Here is a 21,766-nt window from a genome sequence, read left to right as displayed (position 1 = left end):
GGCAGTCGGGCAGCCCCCTTCTCCCGTTTGCGAGGGCGAGACAACAGTGCGGCAATTGCTGCGCTCGGGCCGTTCCGCTGCTTTTAACTGGTTTGCTGCTGGTTACCCCCCGGGCTCCCCCTGCCCCCCTCGGCGGGAGCCAGACGCCTGCCCCCCAGCTCAGCCCGCCGGTCGCTCAGGCCCTTAGCACAAGCCCCTGGGAGGCGGAGCCAGGAGCACCTGACCCAGCCGCTTTCCCCGGAACGATCGCAGCCATCGCTTCGCCCTCTCGCTCGGCGGCCCGGCCTCGGGGGTGGTGACCGCTCGCCTCTGCCGGACGCAACAGCGCGGCCAGGTTTGCTGGCACGGGTCACGCGTGGGCCTCCCGGCCGGCGCAGCAGGGGTGGCGCGGGGCGGGGCGGCCTCGCCGCTGGGTCGCTCGGCGCGGGGCTGGGTCGCTCGGCAGCGGCCTCCTTCAGGCGCCCGCTTTCTCCGGGGGAAAACGAGCCGAGCGGCTGAAGCGCCCCTCCCCCCGCCCTGGGAGACCGCCTGGCAGCATTGTGCGGGGCGCGCGGCTCGTGACGCGCCGGAGGGGGGGGGGGGCGGTCTTTGAGGGCGGCCGTTATTCCTCCGCCAGCTGCCTGAGGCGGGGCGGCTCCTGCTGCCGTCCCCCTCCCCCCTCCCCACGCGGCGCGGCGCTCGAGCAGCCTCGCTGCGCCCCCTCCCACCAACTGCTTTTCTCGCCACTTCCCCTGTCCCTGATGCGTAGGTCAGTGACTCTTTACACCCCTCCCGCCATGGCGCCAGCGCGCGCGCCGCCCAGCGGCTGAACTCCCCCCTCCCTCGCGGCTGGCTCTGACGTCTCCAGTAGCCGCTGTCGCTTACACCAGGGGCTGCTTTTGGCCTCGCGGCTGTACTGCGCAGCCGTGCGAGCCGGTCTCTGATTGGCGGCAGTGGAGGAGAGGGGCGGGGTTATTTAAGATGACGTTACAATCCGACAACGGTGTAATCGGCTATTTATAACCCTGCCCAGAACCCGCCCGCTTGTGAAAGGAGAAGAAGGGAGAGAGGCAGTTGGGGCTGGGCTGCTGGACGCGCCGCTTCAGACTTACAAAAGAACCGCGAGCGCCCGGGAGGCAGTTGCCTTGGGGGGGTGTTAGCCTGACGCCCTCTGCCTTTGTTGTCTAGCGATCAAGCCATCCGTCTGCCGAGCTTTTCTTTCCGCGGGACCGTGAGAGCGCGTGGCCAAGATGGACCCTCTCCGCAGCGAGGAGACCGAGGGAGAAATTCCTGGCCTGAGTGAGTAGCCGCTGCTGCCTAGCGCGCGTGCCCGCCCGCGCGCGCTCCTTGGGTTCCCTTCTAGAACGTTCCGAGCCGTGGCCGCGCGGGGATCGCCTGAGCCTGGGTGGCGCGCGGAGCGCGCGAGCCCGGAAGTGGCCGTTTGGCGGCCTTGGGCGCCGCGACGATATCCCCCCCCCCCCCGTTTTCCAGCCTCGTGGCGTACAAAAGGGTGGGGTCCCTCGCTGGCGAAAGGCCCCCGCGGTGTAAAGGGTCCCCCGTCGGCGGCCTGCGAGAGCCCCCGAAAGCCGATTGCGTCGGATGGGATCAGAGCGCGGCCCTGCCTCTGCGCTAGGCCTCTATCGCGGCCTACAGGCCGCCGCGGAAATCGAGCCAGGCTTCCACTGCGGCCTAGGCCCTGCCTGGCATCGCGAAGGCGCAAAAGCAGCTTCACTTCCCTTTTCCTCTCTGGAGCCCCCCCTCTCCCCCGAGAGACCTCGTTCCGAAGCTGCGTCTTATCCACGCCTTTGGGAATAGTTTGGGTGGGAGCACCGCGAGAGTCGCCAGTCTGCTGGGTTGTGACCGCCCATGCGGAGAATGGCGGGGGGTAAAGGCGCGCACAATTCAGATGACTTTGTTGCTCCCCCCCCCCACCCTCGGCGTTTATCTTCCTCTTCTGTAGAAGTGCGCTGGCCGTTTTTAACACACTTAACTATGCTCGTTAAAAACGTGCAGTAGCATTTGCTCGGCAGTTAAGGATACATATTCAAGACTTCATTATGGATGAAATATTCATTCCAGTAATTGTAGTGACTTCTACTACTAGTTATTAGCATAAATATTGTGAAACCCTGACTCCTTAAGTTAACCACAGAAATTTGTGGAAGCCATAAAATGTGTTGTTTACACTGTTGAGCTATGCCAATTGTGAAATACCTTAGAGGGTTCCCCCACCCCCCCAACTTTTTAGTTTCTGGTTTGTCTGCCATTGGTTGGTAGCTAACTAATTTTTCTCCTGTCAGGTCCCTCTTCTCTCCCCCCCCCCCCCCCCCACTTCGATACATTTTTTTAAAGAAGTCCTTGCTGAGCAACTATGGAGACCCAACTTTTGTGCCTCAATGCGCTGCTGTTGTCTAGCTCTGATTTAACCATATAGCAAACTAGTTAGTTTCTTATGCAGCTGAGCATGCCCTGAGATGCATGCTTCCACCCTGAAGAGGAGGCTTTGAACCATTGTTCAGACTCCCTTGAGTGGTGAGATGAAAACTAATATTGAAAGTGACTGTTGCAGCAGCACTCCTATTTTCTGGTAGGAGGTACACAAGAGATGCCATTCTTAGGTCTGAAGGAGAGAGAATATTCCTGTGCTGATTATGCATCATATAATGTTTACCCTTAAGACCTTGCAACAGCAGAGCTGTACCATTGCATCTGCCTCACAGCAGGTACATAGGAGACCATACAATATTGCCATTGCCAACCTGAGAGAGCTCTTCCCCCTGAATAATTAAACCACCTCCAGTGTGTACATGGCACTTTTCTCAGTGTGCAAGGTCAGGGATATGTTTTTCCATAATCTTAAGTGATAAAGTAAAAGTGCTGAAGTAGGTATCTTCCCCAACACATGAGATCATAACTTTAGTGTAGCATGACCACCAAGGTCAACTCGCCAGGGTTCCATAGGAATAAGCACCATTGATTGATTATGTTTAATTCTGTGTAACACCCTAGACTTTCTGAAAAGGTTTCTTTAAAATTTAAGTCTGGTAATTCTTAAATTCTCAAATATTCAGAATTCAAGAAAATTTGACAAATTTTGAAAATTTGTCCCTTAAGTGTGTATATAAAAAAGAAATCTTGTAACAGTTTGTAGCAAGAACTAATCTCATTACTGTGAAAGCTACACTCTTGGCCTGAAGTGACCCTCTCTGAGAGAGGTGGCTACGAACCCAGGGTTTATAACTTGGCACTGTACTTTAGTGGATTGCCATGAAGTCTATCCTAAATAAGTAATAGTGCTGTTGTCCTGGTTATAAAGGAGAAACAGGAGGGTGGCTATTTGAGAGAAGAGAAAAGATATCTGTTGTCATGTTTTTTTCTCAGATATGTGTGCTGAACCTAATTAAATAGAGGAAAATCTTTGTCACAAGGAGTGACTGACTACTTTGGGTACAGGGATGTGGTCATTTCACATTCTGACAATAGTACTTTGCCTTCTATTTTAAAGGCGCATATTGCACCAGGGAAAATTAGAAGTATAGATAACTTCTACATTTTATGGATTAGTGTATCGTAAGATGCATTTGTTTAGCTTTCTTTGGTGCATATGACTTTGGGTAAACAGACTGTCCACAGGTTGGTAATATTTTAAACCTGTGGTGCTTGTACTTTACCTTTGGAATTGACTGTTAATAACTAATTTATCTCCCCAACTCCTTTAATAGGAAACCGATTCAAAATACCATACAAGAAAACATGAACCACGTTTCTAGCTTTCATTTGGAAACTAAGCCTCTGCAAACTAATACAGGAGACTTTTCTTCTCTCATTGCTACAAACCTGAAAGCAGACAGACTAAACTTTCTCTACATTCCACAACATAGGCTGCACTCCCTTTTTCTGTTGAAATAACTAGGTCATGAGTTTCTCCCTGTAATAATTACACTTGGGTGTGTAGATGCTGTAACTAGTGTAGGTCTTAATGTGTTTTTGCTCGATTTAAGTGGTAGGAATCTTTTGCTACGCTTCTCTGAAATGGCTTTCTGGTTTCAGCTAAAAAGGAATTCTGAGTTCTATCATCAGAAAGATGTGGCAGATACATGTCCTGGCAACAACTTCAGTCAGTAGCCAAGGATTTAACCACATACCTTACAGTCTATCATGCCCTGCAGTGGATTTCAAGCTTCAGTAAAGGAAAGAGAAACAGCTAGACATGTTTCTAAAACATAAAGAATCTAGAAATCATTATGGAGTCTGGACAAAGCTTTTGTAGAACTCCTGCGTCAATCTACAGTGAAAGCTGTTGTCTGGGACAAATCCTGCAGCAACTGGTTAGCTGGTTCAATTGCTTATCTTGAAACTAGGATTAATATTTAAATGCTAGTTCAACTATAATTAGCCTTAGTTTAAATGTGATCATCAGAGGTTCTTGCCCATATCATAATTGGAATTTGATTGGTAAGCAACTATCTGATCAGCCAGCTATTATGGTAGGGAGTTCTGGGAAGGACCAAAACCTTAACTCTCCACTGAAGTCTTAAAACATTCAGATTACAACTTTTAAAATTTTCCGTTTTTCAGTTAGGTAAGAGAGGGACTTAAGATAAGCACATTACATAGATGTTAGTGCTGCAGAGTGAAATGTTTAAAGCGGACAAATTTCTGTAAGCTACAAGTTATGGTTGAAAGACCAATTTGGATGAATGGTGCTTAATGCCTTACATAGTTTTCTGACGGTAGATAGCTGCTGCAGTTTACATGTTGAGGAGTGAAATTGAAGGAAATGAAACCAAAATGCCCAAGGGAAACCTTGAAACAACAAAAATTCTCCTCAGACTTTAAATTGGGGTAAATTTACCTAAAAAAAATCTCCATTGACTGATTTGGGATTAGTTCTTATGGGCGCTTAGTGTAGATATGGTTACAGCTTGTCTTGCTTTCAAAGTGTTCACAGTGCATCTCCACCTGCAGAACTGGTTTTTTAGGCGTACTTCGCTTTAGTTGCAGTAAATCCCATGCTAAATTTAAGTTTCCATTAGTGTTAGTACAGCCTTGCAGACAAAGCATAGTTAGTGGGTAATGGCAGTTGTAATGAGCCATAAATCCAGTATTTTTTGTCCATGATTTCTCGTATCTAACCGTTATGAATTTATGCTCCCAGTCTGGTCTTCTGCACAAGAAGAAAAACCTTCAAAAAAGACAATACTGTAGGATCATGTTTCTGAACACAATCCAAATTAGAAACCCTTTCTAATACTTTCCTTTCCATTGGTCTCATTATTCAGATGTCTGGTATGTAAATGCATTTTTCAAGCAATCTCTTCTGAACATATGAATCAGTCTGGTTTAACTGATTTCAGACTGATCCTGGCTAGTGTGCAAGTTTCTTCACCAGAATGGATTTATAGAGCTAAATACATAAAACCGTAGGATTTTTGTTGAATACTAAGAGGGGTGTAAGCAGATAGTTGACTAGTGATGAGACTAGTTGCCCCCCCCCCCCCTTGTTGCCTCTATCAGAGGCAGCAAGGCGGGGGAAGGGAGGAGCAGGACCTGGTGCTGTGGGGGGAACTAGCTTAAAAGACAGTTTTCCCCCAGCACCATCTCTGCAGGAGGTAGAGGCATAGCAGGAAATGACATGAGCAGGTGCTAAAGCAGTCTTTGCTCATGCTGCTTCTACTGTAATTCTGCTTTTTAAATGTACAAGAGCCCCAATGGCTTCATTTCAAAAGCTGAGGCTCCACAGGGAGTGGGGGGCCAGTCCCCTGCTGGCCCCATCCTCCCTGAGGGGTTTCTGCTTTTGAACTGTAGCAAGAGCCCAACAGGGCTCTTGCTACAGTGCAAAAGTAGAGGCCCCTTATAGACTAATCAAATAGTCGATGGAAAGCCCATTGATTATTCATTTAGTTAGTTTAAAATTAGCTTCCTTATAATACTACATCTGTCAAATGGTGTAAACCGACAATACAGCTTTCGATGGCAGTCCAGGGCCTTGAGCAATACTGGTCATTATTGGCAACAATATAGAATCTGATGACCTCAGTATAGTGTTCAGAAAGAAGAATTTTGTTTAGAATTTAGTCTGTGAAATTACTGGAAACTAGCTGTTGTCTGTAAGTATGCAGAGATGTCCTGTCCTTATGGCTATTTTCTAAATTTGGTTTGATACATACACCCCAAGACACACCTATATCTGTACGGAGTACAATATAATAAATAGTGTCCAATATTCTAATCTTAAAGCTTGATATGTTATGAATGCAGACTTTCAGAATGCTGTTTACTTTGTTTTTCAAATTCATTAAAATCCTACCACCTGGTGTCAGGGTTTTAAAACCACACATGAGGAAGAGTAAAAGCTATGTGGAATTTTGTTGTAAAGGCCCAGCCTTCCAATTTTGGACCAGTTTGTACCCCTATTTGACCCTTATCTCCTAATGCCAGTAAGTCACTTCAGTATTAAAATTAATTACTGGACCCCATAAATCATGCAAACAAGCATATGCAATATATTTTCCTATTTAAACTGTAGAATGTGATGTTTTCAGGCAAGGGAGAATAATGTTTTAAAGCAAAACCTCAGTTTTCAATTCTGCAGATCACATCATCTAAAATGTCTAGTGACATTTAGCCTCTGCAGTCCTCCCAGGAATTTTTGCTGTTACAGAAATTCTGTGCTGTCTTTCCCAAAAGCAGACTAAAATTTCATTTCCATCTGCTTAATTTCAGGATGGAAATACCTTTCTGAACCTTCCCCAGAAAGGGGAATGTAGAAAACTCCACTTCAGTGTTGCTTTTTAATGAAAAGCCATGAATTTAATGTCAGGGGTATGGGAGACCAAGTATAATTCTAAAATGTTGAAAATATGGTGTTTCTTAAACATTGACACCCCATTCACACCCATTACATAGCCTGTATATTTACATTTGCTAACACAACTTTGGGATCCGCACATAGATTAAGGCTAGTTCAATTGCTGTTGGCTCTTTTATAGTCAAAATATCAAAATTACATGGTCACCTAAAGTGTAATAACTACAGTAGTGAGTCAGACTGTGTGAGATGAGCTTGACTTACATATGACATGTTTTACAAGAAATAGCAACCAATTCAAGTTTTCTTGTTTAAAAACATCTGGAAATGGCTATTTAATTCATGATATGGAGAAGGAGTCTTTCTTCAGGTGTAGTTGAGGTAGATGAAGTCATTCAACTCTCTCGGATTCTCACTGGTGCAGAAACCTTCTTGGCCAATCTTAATATATAGGTCACTCTTTCATCGATGTTTTCAACGTGACTGGAAACACACATTCCTGCAACATAAACTTTTTATAATCCAGTGATAGATGTGGCACAAACTTGTATGTAGAATGTCAGAAAAAACTTTCTAAATAAACTGATTGAGAGCATAGTGGACGACTGTTAGAATGCATTCTATATCAGTACTAACTCAAATGTCTACACTTGAAGGTTGGATATGAATTTTAAACATAATAGCTATTCCCAAATAAATCCATGTGTAGACAAGCTCTCATGTTGTTACACAGTACTGCATAAGTGGGCAAAAAATGCTTGTCGCTATTCTTGTTAATCTTCAGAAAGCAGCATTTTGCTACTTTTTCTTCCTACCTGCATCTCCACTACAAAAAAAAAAATGCACTGCTGCTTGTTTACCATCCACATTCATTACAAAGTGCAGGTTCACTGAGCCTTTTGTTTGCTGGTAATATAATGGCTGGAAAAGGCTTTTACAGTTCGCAGTTGATTTAAACAGGATTTAAATTGGTCGGTGGGGTGGGGTGGGGTGCAAAGGGGGAGAGAATAGATTAGGCATGTTATTTATTGCTCTCCCCCAATAAAGATGAGGGTTTGTCTGAGGGAACTTTCGACAAATAAGGTAAAACAGTGTTTTTCAACCTTTTTCATTTGAAGACCCCCCCAAACATTTCATATGGAGATGCCAGACCCCTTTTGAATGGGGATAGGAAGATTGCAGACCACAGGTTGAAAACATTGAGCTTAGGGGATGTGAACATCTAGTTGACTATCCAGTAAACAAATGCTTATCTTATAGTTGAAGCAAAATGCAGGACAATGTAGCACTTTAAAGACTAACAAGATGGTTTATTAGATGATGAGCTTTCGTGGGCCAGACCCGCTTCCTCAGATCAAGTAGTGGAAGAAAATAGTCACAACCATATATACCAAAGGATACAATTAAAAAAAATGAACACATATGAAAAGGACAAATCACATTTCAGAACAGGAGGGGGATGCGGGGGGGGGGGGGGGGAAGGAAGGAAGGTAAGTACTTGCCTTCCTCCCCCCCCCCCCCGCATCCCCCTCCTATTCTGAAATGTGATTTGTCCTTTTCATATGTGTTCATTTTTTTTAATTGTATCCCTTTGGTATATATGGTTGTGACTATTTTCTTCCACTACTTGATCTGAGGAAGCTGGTCTGGCCCACGAAAGCTCATCATCTAATAAACCATCTTGTTAGTCTTTAAAGTGCTACATTGTCCTGCATTTTGCTTCAGCTACCCCAGACTAACACGGCTACATTTCTATCACTATCTTATAGTTGACATGCTAGTTGATTTGTAGTTCTTGGTACAAATTGCACCTGCTATTGGATTAGCCAATTAATCGAAATTTTACATTCCTAATTGAGCTTTATATATAAATAGTTATTCTAGGCTACTGCACCATATACTACACCCAGACACTGAGATAGTTACTGAACTCTTGAACAAGCCATCACAGCTTTTTGAATTATGGATGTTTGCTTCATGGCACTTAGCTGAGGCAAGCTTTAATTGTGTTCTAACCCTAGTCAAGTATAAACTGGAAAGGTATGAACCTATATTGTGAGTTTGACACTGGAAATAGAGTTCCTCCACTTTTCTTAGAAAACTTTTGGAAGTAGTGGTCTTAAGAGCAGCATTTGTGAATTACAGAGAATGCACATTCTTATGAGAAGACCGAAAGAATCTGTGGGTTTGTTTCCCCCATAATTCTGGGCACTGTTTAACATGTGATTTATTTCAGCTGCCTTGTGTGAACTGCAAAAATTTTACATGTAGCTATTTCAGCATTTATGGCATCTCTTTGTAATAAGTTTGCAATGGGGGTTCTGCAGCCTTGAAAATGTACTGCTCTTTGAATAAATAATTTTTGCACCCTGAAACTTGCTTTGTGAAAAGGCTATGCTACTTTCTCCCCCTGATGGCTTTTAAATGACTGCTAGCATCTAATAAGAGAGAGCTTGTGTGAACAAGCACCGTTAGTGACCAATCTGTTTATACCTGGATGTTAGCGCCTTCCTTTTTCCAAAATTTGGATTTTCATTTTTTAATATCATCTGAAACTTCTGTGAATAAATAAGGAGACCAAACAGTAATTGGTTTTAAAATCACTGAGGTTGTTAAATCTGGAAATTAAAAGGACTGACTTGTTGTCCTCCATATTAAGTTGTAGTCTTGTCTGCAACTTAAATCGTACAAATCTGTTTACCTGGTTGGAAATATTTCGTATTTCCATCAGAACATTTGCTAAATTTGTATCCTTCCGACAGCATATTACTGGACTGCTTATACAAGTGCCACCAAAACAACTTGCTTGGAAGCCAATATGTTAGTAGTGGAGCAAGGATTAAAATGTTGGAAGACCTTTTATCACTGACTTTGTAGGAGCTATTGTGTTAACTGTTCCATTAGATGCAAAAGGGAAAAAAAGTATCTGTAGCATTTCTCAGTACACAAACAGTAAATTTAGCCTGCCTTGTTTACACTAAGTCAGTAGGTGGAGCTGGAATAGTGCTGAACACAGACTGGAGCTACTGTACATTTGCCGCTAAGAATTGCCACCATTTTAGAAATCATGCCTAAAACATGGAGATGGGACTTAGATGCTGCTAACATGGCATTCTTTAAGAGCTGGGCATGGGGTGGGAGAGAATGTATAGTTGTTATGCATGTTCAGCAGAGCAATTGAGAGTGATGGGTGGAGTCTGGGAGAATTGCCAGAACTTGTGGTTCAGATCAACCATTATCGGCAGGCTTGCCAGAGCAAAGTACAGAACTGCTGAGCCAGAATGCCTCATACAATATATTGGTTTTGGGTCAGTAACAGGAAATAATACAGCAAGTGAAGACCCACATTGTATGTGAATTTTATTTAAATCCTGTAGAACAAATGCTGTTTTTCTTATTGTACAAGGGAAGGACTCTCTAATTAGTAGTTAGAGGCTGAAAAGAATCTTTGCTCTGTGAAATTGTAAATGCTGGTTCCAGTCATGGCAACATCCTGACAATGCTATTACTTGCTCATAGCAAACACTAGTGCTAATCAGGGATGCAAAAGTGTAAACTGTTAACCAGATGACCCTGGATTCAAAGGTCAACCTTCATGGTTACATGCAGGGCTCTCAGTATGTAAATGTGTAACCACTGACATTTCTTAGGTTACACGTTTACCTAAGTAAACACATTGTAACATCCCTAATGCTAATGGTTACCACTGAATTATTTCCCCTGCTTAAGGCTAATAATGCTGGCTGGGATTTGCTGCTCTTCTTGCTGTGTCTGTAATCTAAATCTTGCAGTGTCCCAGGGAAACTGACCGGTCTTGCTGATAGCCATTAAAACTCAGCTGGCTGCAAAGGACTGTGTGGCTCTTGGCAGCAGTCTGGTGCTCTGAGGCATTAGCTTCATGACCTCACTCTATTTCTTTTCGCCCCTCCCCCCAGCACCCAACCTCAGGTCTCTGGCACCTTCCCTGTGCCAGGGGAGGCTGCACTTGTCTTTCACTGCAGGAGGAAGACTCAGCCCCCCCTTCTCCTATGTTGGAGAGAGGAGGGTAGGGCCTCATTTCACTGATACTCCCCTATGGACACTTCAAGTTGGAGGGGCTGAGGCATTGGTGTGTGCCTGGGGGAAACACCAGGTTCCACAATCTAGGGAATCACTGCAGTTGAGCTTGCTCTGAGCCAGCAGTTTCAATTGTCCTGCTTCTCACCAGCTACATGGCTGTTCCCTCTGCAGTTATCTGAAACTTGGTGCCCTATGCCCAGGTTGTACCCACTGTGTGTGTTGCCTCCCCCAATCTGTAGCTGCTGCAGGCTGAACCCCTTATGACTAGCCTTGCCACATTGCCATTGCTTTTAGAATAGCTGTTGCTGTCCCTCTACCATGTTTCTCCATCCTGTTGCTGGTCTGAACCTCCAGTACCTGGACTGACTTCTCTAGCCAGCCTCTGTACTAGTAAAATTGCATTAGTTTTTAATTAAATAGATTAACATTGATCTGGTTTTAATTATTTTTTTTAATGTTAGTTTTCAGCCAGGGCTCAGTCTCTTCTATTCGTGCAGCCTTCAGGTTAGGGATGTTTGAGCATGAACAACTATCCATTTAACCGATAAGCATTAGTGGTCGTAATTACACTTAGTCAGCTCCAGGCTGGCAGGGCTTGCAGTACTGCTCTAGAGGAGGCTTTGCTGCAGGCTCTGCAGTACAAAACTTATTTAAGCTTTATACTGCAGAGTCTGCAATGTGCAACTGAGCTTTTCAGTGGTTACACGGTTACCTATTTAACTGATTTTCAACATCCCTACTTCATGTGTACTGGATCAAATGACTGTCTCCTCTTCTATATCCTGTTTCTTGTGTCAGCTCTCAGATCCTGCAGTCTGAAAAAGGAGCATGAAACTGTATTGAAAATAAATGGAATAACTTGTTCCCGCCAGAAGTTTCTTTCCTAATTGGTTAGATATTGCTACTTTAAGACAACCACAAAGTATTGTCTGGCCCCTCTACTCTGTTAGGGGCCGTGTGAGGATAGGAGCCTGCACCAGGATTGTCTCTGGGATCCACAGGGCTGCATGTACCAGAACAGAAGTGGTTGGAGTTATTCAAGCGTAATTGTGTGCACATACAGTTTTCAGTACAGGCTGGGCCTACTAGCTATGCGGGATTGAGGGCCCTTGTTTTGAAAACTCTATGGAGGAAGTGCATGTGTGTATGGCCTGACCAGAGATATGAGGAGTGGCAGAAGGATGCATGCTCCCTACGTCACTGTGACTAGGAAAGGAGAATGGATCCTCTGATAGAGAGCATGTGCCGTTCGCTTAACCCGCCCCTTCCCATTTTGCAAGCCATGTATGTATGGCAGAGGCATGCTGCATAGTCTTTCAACTGCTGCAGGGTTGCTGAAAATGAGGTCCAGGATGCATGTGCAAAAAGAAGGGGGGGGGGGTTGGTTAGTGTAGGCTGCCCAAGCATCTGTCTCAGAGCTGTCTTCTAGCCACCCTCATTCCGGCCCTCCTGGCAGTGAGCAGGAAGAGTCTGCTATGAACATCGTAGGGGGTCGCTACAGCTTGGGCCTGTCTTGTGTAGCAACAGGGCTTGGCTCACGGAAACAGAAGCACACAGTCTCATTGCAGGTTCACCTGTTTGACTGGGGACTAGGCTCAGACCTTTGAGGTTGCTGCGGAGCACCGCTATTAGTACATGCAGGGGAGAAGGAGCATAGGGTGGAATCTGCCCACCATTAGGATGCATCAGTTGGGGCTGGAGGAATGAGCCTGTCTGAATAGCATCAGCCATGCAGGAGTGGGGGAGGTGGTAGAGCAGGGGCGGGGAGATGGGACTAAAAGGCAGTACTCTGGAGTAAGGGGATGGCTGTGGGAAGGGAGAATTTTATCTCTGCCTCAGTGTGTTGTTCTCTTCTCTCCCCCTTTCCCCTGCCCCGCCCAGCAACGGAAGGTGAATCTGAGCCAAGTCTTGCTTCCAGCATGATGTTGAATGTTGAGGGCGGTGAGGGCTTCGTGGTGAAGGTGCGTGGGCTGCCTTGGTCCTGCTCCGCCGAGGAGGTCCAAAGGTTCTTCTCCGGTAAGTGTGAACCGAGGGCTGCCTCAGCTTGGGCAACATCCTAAGCGGAACTGGCCACTCCACTTGTTAGCCGCATGGGGGGAGAGGCAGGTTCCATAGCGTCCCAAGAAAGGTTAGTCAGAGGAAGTGGTAAAGGGGTCCTGTGGGGAGTCAAGGCACCACCAGGGAATGGAGGAAATCTGTAGAGTACCCTCGCTACTCAAAATAAGTAGCATTTTTGAAGTACTTAATTACCGTAAGTAAGAGTTAACTTACAGCATGTTTTTAGTATTTGCATGAACAAGTACACTCACTATTTACTGAACAGATTTAAAGTCCCATATTGCAATTTGTTGTTTTGGTTTTTTTTTTCCAGATGGGATAAGCATTCTTGCAGCCTTAAATAAGGCTTTGAGTATTTTCAATTAAATTTAAAAAAAAAAAAAAAGCAAAAACCCAGTGTCGTCTTTAGAGGTCTGTAAGAGGGGTATAGTTTAGCTTCTTTTATAACTCAATTCATCTTGGGTATTGATTGCCTTCAAGGCATGCTGGCAGGCAAGCTTGCCTTGCATCTCTCAGTTGATTTCAGTCGTAATAGTAAATTTAAAAAAAGACTATTTAAATTCAGCTAAACTAAGAAGGAAAACAGTCATCTTTGTAGTATTATAGTAAATGTCTATAGCCATTTAGGATTAAAGCGAATATTTCCAGGAACAACACTTAACAGCAGTGATTCAGATCCGTGTATGAACAGAACTGTCTGGGGTTTCTCTTATAGAATGTAAAATTCAAAATGGATCTTCAGGCATCCGTTTCATCTATACAAGAGAAGGCAGACCAAGTGGAGAAGCTTTTGTTGAACTTGAAACAGAAGATGATGTGAAATTGGCACTGAAGAAAGACAGAGAAACAATGGGACACAGATATGTTGAAGGTTTGATTTAATTGGCCTAGTAATCGATTAAATGTTCGTATCAGCTTCTCTTTTTATAACTTGTGGTGTTTAAATGCATGTAAGTTGATTTAAGTGAATTTTAAGATTATACCGGTTGGCTATCTTCTCAAATGGCAAATGACTTAAAATGGTTTTTACTGCATTCCAAAATTCATTAATTCTAAGTGCCTCTTACAGTTTTCAAGTCAAACAACGTTGAAATGGATTGGGTTCTGAAGCATACTGGTCCTAACAGCCCTGATACTGCTAATGATGGTTTTGTACGTCTTAGAGGACTCCCATTTGGCTGTAGCAAAGAAGAAATTGTACAGTTCTTTTCAGGTATGTGGGGTATAAGTATCAGCTGTAGCATTATGGGTCAGTGCACATCAGTAGCACTGAACTCTTGCCCATTAATGCTTTCAACTGGGCAAACTGTGCCATAGTGTGTTAAATTATATTGAGCTCTGTTTGCAGATAAATACTGAATAGCTAATAGCTTTTAAATATCGTTATCTGCTTGTTTAAAATATCGGTTATCTAGATAACTCCATCTAAACACATTTGTTTTACTTAGCTCCATAGAAAAGTCAAAATTGTATTCTTCAAATTGAGAATTAAAGTGAATATTTAAATATTTGAGGTTAATTTCTACATGCTGTTCTAGCCATTCCACTCATGCTGCTCAGTCAAGCACATACATGCTTGAGCCTTTTTATTGCTGGACTCAGTAAAATGGGTGGAATCTTTAAGGATGACAGACTAATGTTAGGCTTAAAATTTCTGAATTCAGGTATGTAGAGTCAATATTGTACAGTTCTGTCATTAAGTACAGAGTAGTTGTGATACAGAAGTTTGGTTTCTTCACATTGAATAAGTGTTTTATGAACTTTGTTTTAGGGTTAAAGACTGAATTGTAAATTTTATGACTTTGAATACTTGCCAATTTGTTTTTAATATTGATTTCCTATTTTGGGAATTGGAATGAGATCTACAAATGCATACAATTAGATCTTGATTGGGCCTAAACCTTACCTGTCTGTTTGAAAGCAGAAAGTGTCAACTTCTAAATGTGACTTTTGCTTAAGTTATAATCCTGAATATTAGAATGTCTAATGGAAAAAAAAAAATCCCAAAGCACTTGACACCCTGTTAAAGGTTTAGTAAGGACACTTTTTGTTTTTAATGTAGGCTGAAAACTGATGATTATTCTATTTTAGACTGCAACTAAATTGTTTTGTGTATTTTGGCAAATTGATGTATTGAACGTGACCCTTTTTTAGCATATAAATGAACTGTTTATCACTGTTCGTGTGGTTAACAAGTAACTTGTGAGCAGTGGTGGTAGAAATTATACATGTACCTTGTATGCAAAGTTCTGCTTTCTCTTTAGCAGTTATACTTCTGAAACGAGTCATGAATTTCTTAGATAAGCGGTACTCTACATGTATAATACTGGATTTAGAGATTTAAAATGTTTGTATAAGAGTATTGTCTTATATGAATGTTACTTTTATAAATACTACGATGTGTAAAGCTGTTACTGTTTGACTTAAGTTGTGTGAATTTAACAGATTGAAACATTTCGTAAAGTTCTCTTAAGAGGCTCTGCTTAACTTGTCTTAACACACCCTGCACTATTCAATGAAAATTGATTTTACTGCTACAAAGTAAAAGTTTTTTTTCTGCACAGCAGGATGGGTTAAGAATGTAAACTGAATGGTATGTAATAGTGAAGTTTCATGTTGACATGTTTTCTGTTAGAATGCTAATTTAGAACTAGCATACCATTCGCTTACAAGTGTTAACTTTCTGGTATATTTAAAGCTATAAGAAAAATTCATGCCTGGGCTTGTGATGTTAATATTGCCCCCTACTGGGGTTATTTGTCCTTGGGTTGAAGGGTTGGAAATCGTGCCAAATGGGATAACATTGCCGGTGGACTTCCAGGGGAGGAGTACGGGGGAGGCCTTCGTGCAGTTTGCTTCACAGGAAATAGCTGAAAAGGCTCTAAAGAAACACAAGGAAAGAATAGGGCACAGGTGGGGATGGATGGTTGGTTGGATACGTCACTTTTCTTATGGTAAATGCTAATTAAATCCATATTCTCTCTTCTTAAAGGACAGATTCATAAACAATTAAAACTTAGTCTAGTATTTGAATTTCTAACTTAAATCATGTAAGTAAAAGTATTGTCACCACCTTGTTTTTTGTGTACATAGCATATAATATTTACTCATCCTACAAAATTGAAAATTTAAGTACTGAATGAGGATAAATTCAATTAACTTTTAAACTATAAATTTGATAGCTTAAAAACTGACAGAAGTTGAGAGATTATGGCTTTAAATTTCTCAAGTAGCACCTATAATATCTCTAGCTGTAAAGACACATATAGTACCCTATTACCATAAGAAAATGTGATAATTTCTAAACTTGTTTTTATAAGTTGAAATGTAACAAATTTTCTTATTGTATTACTCTTCAATGTAATAAGCATAGCTTTCAAGAAATTGTCACAAAGGGTTTTTATTCTATTTTACTTGTGACTATTTTTCATTGAAGCATGCATTTTTTTCCTATGCTGTACCACTGAAGCATAGGGTGGGTTGACTAGCACATATGCAAAGCTTTTTTTATAGACTTCTGATGGGTTAAAATCTTGGTGGAGACTAGGTTTTTAACCCTCTTTATGTATTGCCGCGTGCGCAAAACATGAAAGTGATGAGTTGAGTGGACTTGTCTCCCTCCTATTTTTTTTTTTTGACAGCCATTAAATTTAAACTTTACATGCTCCCCCACCCTTAAGGCTGGGCTACTGTTAAGTATGAGGAGCCTATAAACCCTTCAGTAATTGTAATTTCTTGAAAATTCACTATTTTGAAAGTAAAATAGTATTTGAGTAGAATTTGTCATTGCCTGTATAACAAAGAAACCTGGCTTAAAATAGACTGCCAGTTTCAAGGCTATGACTAGACTATCTTGTTCTAATTTCAATTTAATACTGACTTAATATTCCTGTGTGGAGAATTAAAGACTGACTATCTTTCTTATGCGGAAAACATCCTAGGTATATTGAAATCTTCAAGAGTAGTCGAGCAGAAGTCCGTACTCACTATGATCCTCCCCGCAAATTACTGGCCATGCAGAGGCCAGGTCCTTATGACAGGCCTGGTGTTGGAAGGGGCTATAACAGTCTTGGCAGAGGAAGTGGTTTTGAAAGAATGAGACGTGGAGCTTATGGTGGAGGTATGTATCATAAGGTTTTCAGTTACAGGCGGCCTCCAACTTGCAATGTGATTGGTTCCTGAGGAAACGTTGCAAGTCGGGGGAGTCGTAACTCGAACTCTCATTTACGATAGGCGCCATGTGCCGTCTTAAATGTGGGCTGAGGACATAAGTTGGGGGTTTTCAGCCCCTTCCGCATTTACAACCACTTTTGTAAGTGCGGGGGGTCGTAACTCGGGCAGTCGGAGTCGGGGGTTTTCTGTACTTTAAAACCATAACCTATATTGCACGTTATACTATTTCATACCTATTGGCGTGTGGTTAAAACCTGGAAAAATCAAATTCAAGAAGCAGAAGTCTAGCTTCAAATTTTTTAGTATGTTGCATACTAGTTTCTCTATGTAGGACAAGCATTTTAATGTATTTTATTTGTTTTTTTTTTATAGGCTATGGAGGCTATGATGACTACAATGGATACAGTGATGGCTATGGCTTTGGTTCTGATAGATTTGGAAGAGGTAAGTCTTCTTTAATAGGGGTGGTAAAAAATTTTAAATACATCCAAAATGTAACTGCCAATACATCTGAAAGATCTAGAATGGACTCTTCTCTCCGCAGGTATGTCGGACCATAGATACGGAGATGCGAGTTCTACATTCCAAAGCACAACTGGTCACTGCGTACACATGAGAGGATTACCTTACAGAGCTACGGAGAACGACATTTATAACGTGAGTTCAAATACTTTTGTGTATAACAAGCAATTTCTCCTAAATGTACCACAATATTTTGCCAGATGAAGAAAATCTTATGTAAATATTTTCTACCTAGTTCTTTTCACCTCTGAACCCTGTAAGAGTCCACATTGAAATTGGACCAGATGGTAGAGTGACCGGAGAGGCAGATGTTGAATTTGCTACTCATGAGGATGCTGTGGCCGCCATGTCCAAAGACAAAGCAAATATGCGTAAGTGTGACTGTCTTTCCTAAAGATGTCTTTGAAGAAAAGTGAAAACACTACAGCTGAAAGCTTGTATTAAAATTATCGGTGACCTCCTGTTTTGTAACATGGTAGAATAGTTATCTAAGACAAGACTGTCGATGTACAGATGGATTAAAGTTATACGTGTAATAGGGTTTGTATAGTTCACATCCTCTATTTGGTGTGACCTGACAGATTGTGTGGATTCTGTAGGAATTAGTCTAAAGCCAGACTTGCTGTAGACATCTGAGCTATCTTAAATTGAGATGATACTCTGTACCACACATCATAATGTCCGATACATCTTTCAATGCTCTGTTAAACATGCTTTTCCTTTCAGAACACAGATATGTAGAACTCTTCTTGAATTCTACAGCAGGAGGAAGTGGTGGTGCATATGGCAGCCAAATGATGGGAGCAATGGGTATGTGTGAACAGTCTAACTGCATTTTTATTCCAAAACTTGATATTTAACAAAGCTGGCTAATTTTATGCAGCTCCTGCTTATTCTATGCCTGGCATAAAAACTGAAATTCAACATTCTGTCTTAATCACACAGTCAAGGAATCGGAAGGGGTAGTTCAAGATTGGAACACTAGCACATTGCCAGGTATATAAACCTTTTGGGAATACATTAAAACAATTAATTAGGTTGTTAAATAAATTGTGCTGAATGTGAAGAGTGTGATGATATGAGTGCTTTCTATAAGTATGTGATCTTGCACAAGTGGTATGGGAGATGCTAGTTATCCTTGTCCTGTCTTTTTTTTCTTTCTCTTCCCCCCTTCCCCCCTCCCCCCCCGACCAAGCGTTGATAGAGGGTGTATCAAACTTACAACTATCTCATGAGTAAAGTGTCAGCGTAAATCTTTTTGGAAACAGGGAGCAAAAAAGCCCCACTCTAAAAACTTAAGCTCTAAGATATCATAGCAAACCTAAAATTACCAAGTTTAAAATATGTTTAAGTCCAGTAATGTCCTGTTACTGCTATTGAGGAACCATTTCTCATAGCAATAGAAGCTTGGATGCAACATGGTAAAGTAGATACTCCTCTTGAAATTTACTTTGCTGGTCTCCTCAGATAAAATCTTGAAGTGGTGGTTGGCTTCTATATCTTTGTGGTGGGGGTGTGTGTGTGTGGGTGGTGATTGTAAAGCACTTTGATTGTGGAATGAAATTTCATTATTTCAGAATACTGTACTGTAATGTTGTTTTAAGTGTTTTTAAAAGCATATTTCATAACTTCAACTAGTGTTTTGTAGAGGGTACTGTACTCTTGCAGATTGTACTTTTCAAAGGGAGCTTGAGTGTTTGAGAACTTTTAGTAGTAGTTGCTGACTCAGTAACGTACCAAGTTCTCATACAGGTATAGAAACTTTCCCATGTGGTGCATGCAAATACAGGGTAGGAATAAGTCTCAGACTGTCTGAAGGATTGACATTCCAGATGTCCTAGTATTGACTTCTCCTGTGCCTCTGAAAGTACAGAGGTGTCTCAGTTGGCTTAACTATAAAAAATTTCCAGAAATCCATTACATGGATTTTTGCTACGCATTGTCAGACATTTCTCAATTGCATTTCTGAATAGTGGGCATTTTGGGGATGAGACACACCAAAATATAGCACCCCATTTAAAGTCTCTTGTAGCTGAGTAGACTATTTAGACTATTTAAGCCTTAAATCCTCAGACATATGGTGACTTACGTAGTGATGAGTGAACTGATGCTCTTCTGGTGAAATAGAGTAGGGAGCAATACAACGTTACTATTCTTAATTGGTTTTTTTAGCCTAGATTAAATACCATTTAGAATCACAGGTATCTTGCTCTTGGCCAAATTTCTACTAGTGAGAAACAAGAAAAATAGGCAGAACGGTGTCTAAATAGACCAGATATGTGGCACCACAAGGGCTAACATCTGTTAGGACGTTCATAATTTGGTAGTATGTAGATCTGTTTGTTGGACAGATTGTTGGCAGTCAAGGTATTAACGTTCATATCCTTAACTTGAAAGGAAACCAATCCAGTTATGGTGGTCCTGCTAATCAGCAGCTGAGTGGGGGTTATGGAGCAGGCTATGGCACTCAAAGCAGCATGAGCGGATATGGTAAGATGTTTTTTTAAAGCTTTAGGTGGTTGTCATACAGTTGGCTTGCACATCGTGTGTAAGGATCTCTTTGTAGGAGTGTAAGGACAAAGAAAGATAAGCTGATGGGCAGCACCACCTTAAAATAGAGCTTTTGTTGGCATATGTTTTCAAAGTATGGTATTAGGGGGAATTAGTTTTCTAAAAGTCAAATTCTTCTGAAATATGAAAGATGGAAAGTGGATCCATTTCTGTTTGGGTAGCTACATTACATAAGCTAAGTAAATCCACCCTTCCAGTAACTACAAGCTTTATGGCTTGTTGTCTTCTCTCTCGTAGGTATAAATGGGGAGCAGTTCCATTGCAGTTACTAGTTATACCAACGTGAGGAAAAAAAACAGTCCTTTGCCAGTGCTTTGTTTCCCAAAATAAAAGCAGGATATACTAGAAATGTAGTGTATGGACTTAGGTCTTTCAGTGAAATAACAGACTATTTTGGTGAAGAAAGAAACAACTTTTCATTTTTAAATATCTGGAAGGTTTGTCTGTGGTAGTAGTAGTGAAGTGTGTGCAAGGTGATGAGTGGATTTGAGTCTCAAGAATTAAGCACTTGAGGATGAAAGGGGTGTGGAGTTGAATCTCTCACCCAGTCTTGTACTATGATAAATAGGAAAACTTTTCAATTATTTGTTTGTTTTTCCTTTTAGGTAATCAAAGCGCAATGAACAGCAGTTACTACAGCAGTGGAAACCGCGCATCAATGGGAGTGAATGGAATGGGCGGGATGTCCAACATGTCCAATATGAGCGCTGGCTGGGGAATGTAACTGACTGACTTTTGGTCAACCTTTTTTAAAAAAACAAAACAAAACAAAAAACTAAGTTTAACAGTTTTGCAATACAAGCTTGTGATTTATGCTTTACTGTAAGTGAAATCAGGATTATTTTAAAACTTCAGGTTCAGTATTTTTGAACACATGGAAATAAACATTCACTTAGGGTGTAATAACCAAGTTGAGTAAAGACTATAACTGTTAAACAATTTTCAGCTTTTTCTCAAGTTAGTTTTGTTGTAGGGGCGTATTTAAACAGTAAGCGTATTTAGGTTAAAGCTGTTTCAATTATGTTAAATGTTGCTCTTTTACCATATTACATCCAACACTGTTTTGAATGCATGTTGAGAAACATGCTTTTTTGTAAACTGAAATATAGGGGCTATGTCTGCAATTCAAAGTGAACATTTGGCATGTTAGTTCTAGTTTCTTTCTTTTAATATCTTGTAAGGCACGTTTAAGCTTTTTTTTTAAGTTAATGGGGAAACATGTTGAGATGTGATACAGCTACTTTAGGATTTTGGTCTTGGTGTTCGTATAAAATTCTGAGGCCTGAGTTAATCTTTCATTGTATGGTGATTTCTTTTTTTAGGTGTATTGCGCTAAGTGAAACTTGTTAAATAAATCTTCCTTTTAAAAACTATTCTCTCCATTTGATATTCTGTGTTCCATCCTTCATAACTACAAGGGGTGAAGAGTTGTAATTGACATTCTTGCACATACAGATGCAGATAATTTTAGGTACTGCTAACCCAGTAGCATACATATGCCAGCCTATCTAGTTCTACTGCTGGGAGTGCTGCTGATGAATAGCATTCTGTATTGCATTCCTGGACAGACTATTGTTTCTGACAAGCGAATCTA

General features: G+C 41.8%; 1 protein-coding gene across 3 annotated transcripts; it reads left to right on the top strand.

The window, feature by feature from the left end:
• Nucleotides 1–141: 141 nt before the first annotated feature.
• Nucleotides 142–21,545, top strand: HNRNPH1 (heterogeneous nuclear ribonucleoprotein H1). 3 transcript variants are annotated; one of them, XM_006138207.3, is made up of 14 exons: nt 142–334; nt 1,168–1,278; nt 12,730–12,864; nt 13,622–13,777; nt 13,976–14,119; nt 15,681–15,819; nt 16,848–17,026; nt 17,452–17,523; nt 17,603–17,736; nt 17,837–17,972; nt 18,328–18,411; nt 18,547–18,597; nt 19,999–20,091; nt 20,778–21,545. In XM_006138207.3, exons 2-14 carry the CDS (start codon nt 1,230–1,232, stop codon nt 20,894–20,896), a joined length of 1,491 nt encoding a protein of 496 aa, XP_006138269.1. In that variant the 5' UTR covers nt 142–334; nt 1,168–1,229; the 3' UTR covers nt 20,897–21,545. The 3 variants fall into 3 exon arrangements, with proteins under 3 accessions (XP_006138269.1, XP_025034841.1, XP_006138270.1); XM_006138208.4 differs by lacking the exon at nt 142–334 and having other exon boundaries at nt 1,006–1,278; nt 17,624–17,736; XM_025179056.2 differs by lacking the exons at nt 142–334; nt 19,999–20,091 and having other exon boundaries at nt 1,004–1,278.
• The last annotated feature ends 221 nt before the right edge of the window (nt 21,546–21,766 follow it).

This window comes from Pelodiscus sinensis, chromosome 17, assembly GCF_049634645.1.
Source record: "Pelodiscus sinensis isolate JC-2024 chromosome 17, ASM4963464v1, whole genome shotgun sequence".
NCBI classification, from domain to species: domain Eukaryota; kingdom Metazoa; phylum Chordata; order Testudines; family Trionychidae; genus Pelodiscus; species Pelodiscus sinensis.
The sequence above is the reverse complement of the archived record's forward strand: the minus strand, read 5'-3'. Positions and strand labels throughout refer to the sequence as shown.